The sequence below is a fragment of the Rhea americana genome, unplaced genomic scaffold (genome assembly GCF_003343005.1).
Source record: "Rhea americana isolate MKP2758 unplaced genomic scaffold, rheAme1 scaffold_189, whole genome shotgun sequence".
NCBI lineage: Eukaryota > Metazoa > Chordata > Aves > Rheiformes > Rheidae > Rhea > Rhea americana.
The window spans coordinates 1,050,600-1,053,784 of record NW_028186027.1 but is presented as its reverse complement, the minus strand read 5'-3'; the positions used below and the strand labels follow the sequence as shown (position 1 = coordinate 1,053,784).

General features: G+C 56.1%; 1 protein-coding gene across 1 annotated transcript; it reads right to left on the bottom strand.

Annotated features, from left to right (window-relative positions):
* Window positions 1–1,017: 1,017 nt before the first annotated feature.
* On the bottom strand, window positions 1,018–3,179 carry LHFPL5 (LHFPL tetraspan subfamily member 5). The gene is made up of 4 exons (XM_085302306.1): window positions 2,813–3,179; window positions 1,983–2,219; window positions 1,591–1,624; window positions 1,018–1,222 (listed from the first exon to the last, which is right to left on the bottom strand). The coding sequence occupies exons 1-3, from the start codon at window positions 3,150–3,152 to the stop codon at window positions 1,608–1,610; spliced, it is 594 nt and encodes a 197-aa protein (XP_085158432.1). The 5' UTR covers window positions 3,153–3,179; the 3' UTR covers window positions 1,018–1,222; window positions 1,591–1,607.
* Window positions 3,180–3,185: the final 6 nt, after the last annotated feature.

The window sequence follows — 3,185 nt, the reverse complement described above, 5'->3', positions numbered from 1 at the left end:
GTGCTTTGTCTTTTTTTTTCTTTGTAAAAGCAGTACAATAAATAGATTATTTAATACTTGAGCCCTCTTCCTCATATGTTCCCCATATGTTCAAACCTGTTCTTTCAGAACTGGTGTCCAGTCAGTTRTTTGAATTCTCCATGTATAATAGCACTTCATTTTTTTTTCCCTAGGATTAAATACAGTGAAATGCCGCAGTTAAGGGTGTTGCTACTGTGACCCATTTCTAATGGGGAAAAATAGTAAAGGTCAGGATAACTCTACTGGAGTTCACCTTTCTGAAATGTTTCCCACACCCCAGCTCATTTCCATGTGAAGTCTTAACAAAACCTTCCCAAACGCTTTGGTAGAGGGGAGCACAAAGTGGAAGATTGTCGTTAAAACCGACTTGAGTTGTCTGCAGAAGGAGCTAATACAACTATACGCGGGGTAGAAATGAAAATCCTAACCCGGGTTAATTCTGGATTCTGACCAGGTGGGAGCGCAGAGTCCCGGAACGGGGAGCTGTGCCGAAGCCTGCAGCAGGTGGGTGTCGGGTGGGGCGTGCGGTGATGGCTACATCGGATCAGCAGCAGGTTCCCGTGTGCGGTGGGTTGGTGCCGATGGGCACCATCTGCTGCAGGTTGGCAGTACTGTTACGTGGTGCACTGAAGCCCAGCGGATTATTTTTCTTTTTTCCGCCAGAAAAGTGCCCTCCTTAGGGAGTGACGTTTTGTTTTCTGTTGCCCGGAGTGGGAGGTAAACCGAATTGCAATAGTACTTTCCTGTAGGGTAATGCAGGTGGCTGATAACTTCTGCTAGTTACGTAGCCTTTTCTCTGTTCATGTGGATTTTTGAAAGGTGACGTGAGAGAAGATGAGTTGTGTGTGGGTTCCCCCCCGCCCCAAACACGTGCAAGATCATAGGGCCACCCTGGGACATGCTGCAGGATTTCCCCAGCCCCGAGAAGACTAACGTGAAATTGAAAACACTAATTTTTCTCTTTTTTTTTTTTTAATTCAGAAGTAATTTCCTGGAAAGAAGGTGTACAAACCCCGAGAAGAAGCAAATTGCGTCCCCTTCCCTCCCCCTTTCCCCAGGGTTGCTGATGGACTCCACAACCTGTGTCCAGTTCAGCTGGCCTTTTCCCATCAGATAAACCGGGAGCTGCGAGTGGAGAGTGGCCCCTTGCGGGAACAGAGCAGCTGCAGAAAATCCACAGAAGCTGATAAGTTCAAAGCTCCTGCAAAAGAAATTTTAAAGAAAAAGTTAAGTTCCTTGGAGTTGCCTGAAGAGCTCTAGGTGGCCATAGGCAGAGAAGGAACAGGTCACCCAATGTCAACCAGAGCAGGACTTCAGGTTTTAAGAGTTTTTTTGTTTGGTTTGGGGATTTTTTTTTGGGGGGGGGGTGTCACTTGGCAGGAACTTCTGCTTTCCTGCTGTCAGGAGGCGAAAGCAAAGATTTCCCATTTAACCACGGATAAACTCTGTGCAAAAATGGCACCAGAATCRACATATTGCTGTCCATCCCTCAATCATCCGCAAAATACAACGCTGCTGTTGCAGACGCTCGTGAGAAATGTTAAAATCAGTTCCGCGGACGCCGCTTACCGTGGYGATCAGCGCTGTCACTCATTGCCTTCTTCTGTAAAACAAAAGATAATCGCTGCGTTAATGGGCTGTGGGAATATAATTGGGAAGGTGCAGGAGTGTTTTTCAGGCTTGTTCTCGAGCAGGGAAGCAGGGGAAAAAAGGTGCTTTGAAATGAGGGAGGGAAAGCCCTGGCGTGCGTACAGAGACATCCACGACTTGGCGGGATCCCTTTTTGCTCATGCAATAGGGGGGAAAAAGTGGGGAAGGGAAGAGGAAGTATTTTAACGCTGAGCTCTTTTTCAAGGCATCAAACGTGATGTTTGGCCGGGGGACCCCCGGCCCCGCGGGGCGCGCGGGACGATCGCCRGCTCGGAGCCCGTGGGCGGCTTTCCTAGGGGGGCCCCGTTTACCTTTATTTTCCACTTTGAAATCGGACGGGAGGAGGTTGTCCTGCCGGTTCCCTAGCACGAACGCCAGGAAGGAGAGGATGAGGGCGTCGAGGATGCCGATGATGCAGAGGATGTACGCCCAGCGCACGGTGCAGGCGCCCAGCGTGTACTTGTCCGTCTTGTCCCCGCACATGCGCTTCACCTCGGCCGAGTCCCAGCCGTCGGGGTAGATGAGGCAGCCGATCATGAGGCCGGTGGCTGCGAGCGGAGGCAGACGTCACCGCGGTCACCCCGGAGGGACGTTGCTCGTCGCTCTGCTCCTCGTTTTAGCTCGAGCCCCCTCGCAGCTGGCCCGGCTCGCGCGCGGGCCCCGGGCCGAGGAGCTCTCCGAGGAAAACGCCCCGACCCGCTTGCAGGGCCGAGACCCTCGCGACGGTTTCCGTGCGGGATGCGGCTCCTCGGCCGTACGACGCRTCCCGCCCGGCGGCGGGGCTCGGCGATCCGCCTCCGCCAGCGGRCGTCAAGCGCCGGCGTCGCTCCCCCGCGGGCTCCGGGGAGGTTGAGCTGCTCCCAAGCCTCTTATCTAAATCCTCCCCCGAGCTCGTTCCCTTAGCCGGGAACTGGAGCAACGGCGCCCGGCGCCGCAGCGCGAGCGGTGCCGCCGGCGGCCGAGGGCCGGATTGGGTTTCGGCGGCTCCCGGCGAGGCCGGGCGGGCGGGAGCCAGGTTACCGGGCTCTCGGGTGTCCGCTCCCGGCCGCAGAACACGATCCGCGCCCGCCAGCTCCCTCCCCAGCCCCCGGGCATCGCTCCCTCCACCGAGAGCATCTCCGGCCCCCCCGGCCCAGCTCACCTGCCGCCAGCTGCATCCAGGCGCAGACTTTGTAGACGGTGGCGGCGTTGCAGAAGAAGAAGAGGCTGAAGCAGAGGATGGAGCCGACGATGAGGAAGGTGGAGATGCCCACGAAGAACATGGCCGTTTTGAAGGCGCTGGAGGGGATGGTGCCGAAGTCGAGCGGGCTGCCCTTGCAGATCAGCTCGCCGGTGAGCGCGTTGCCGATGCAGTAGGAGAAGAGGCCGAAGTAGCCGGCCTGCGGCGTGTCGATGCTGTCGCCGATCCAGTAGGGCTGGATGAAGGTCACCACCATGAGGATGGAGAAGCAGAGGGTGAAGAGGGCCCAGAGCACCCCCATGGCCCGCGCGTTCCTCACGTAGTTGGTGTGATA

Excerpts from the sequence above, each read along its gene's own strand:
- LHFPL5 (XM_085302306.1), bottom strand. The coding sequence starts at position 3,152 with ATGGGGGTGCTCTGGGCCCTCTTCACCCTCTGCTTCTCCATCCTCATG. Across the intron at positions 2,220-2,812 it reads CTGGATGCAGCTGGCGGCAG|CCACCGGCCTCATGATCGGC; the intron begins GTGAGCTGGGCC and ends CTCCGCTCGCAG.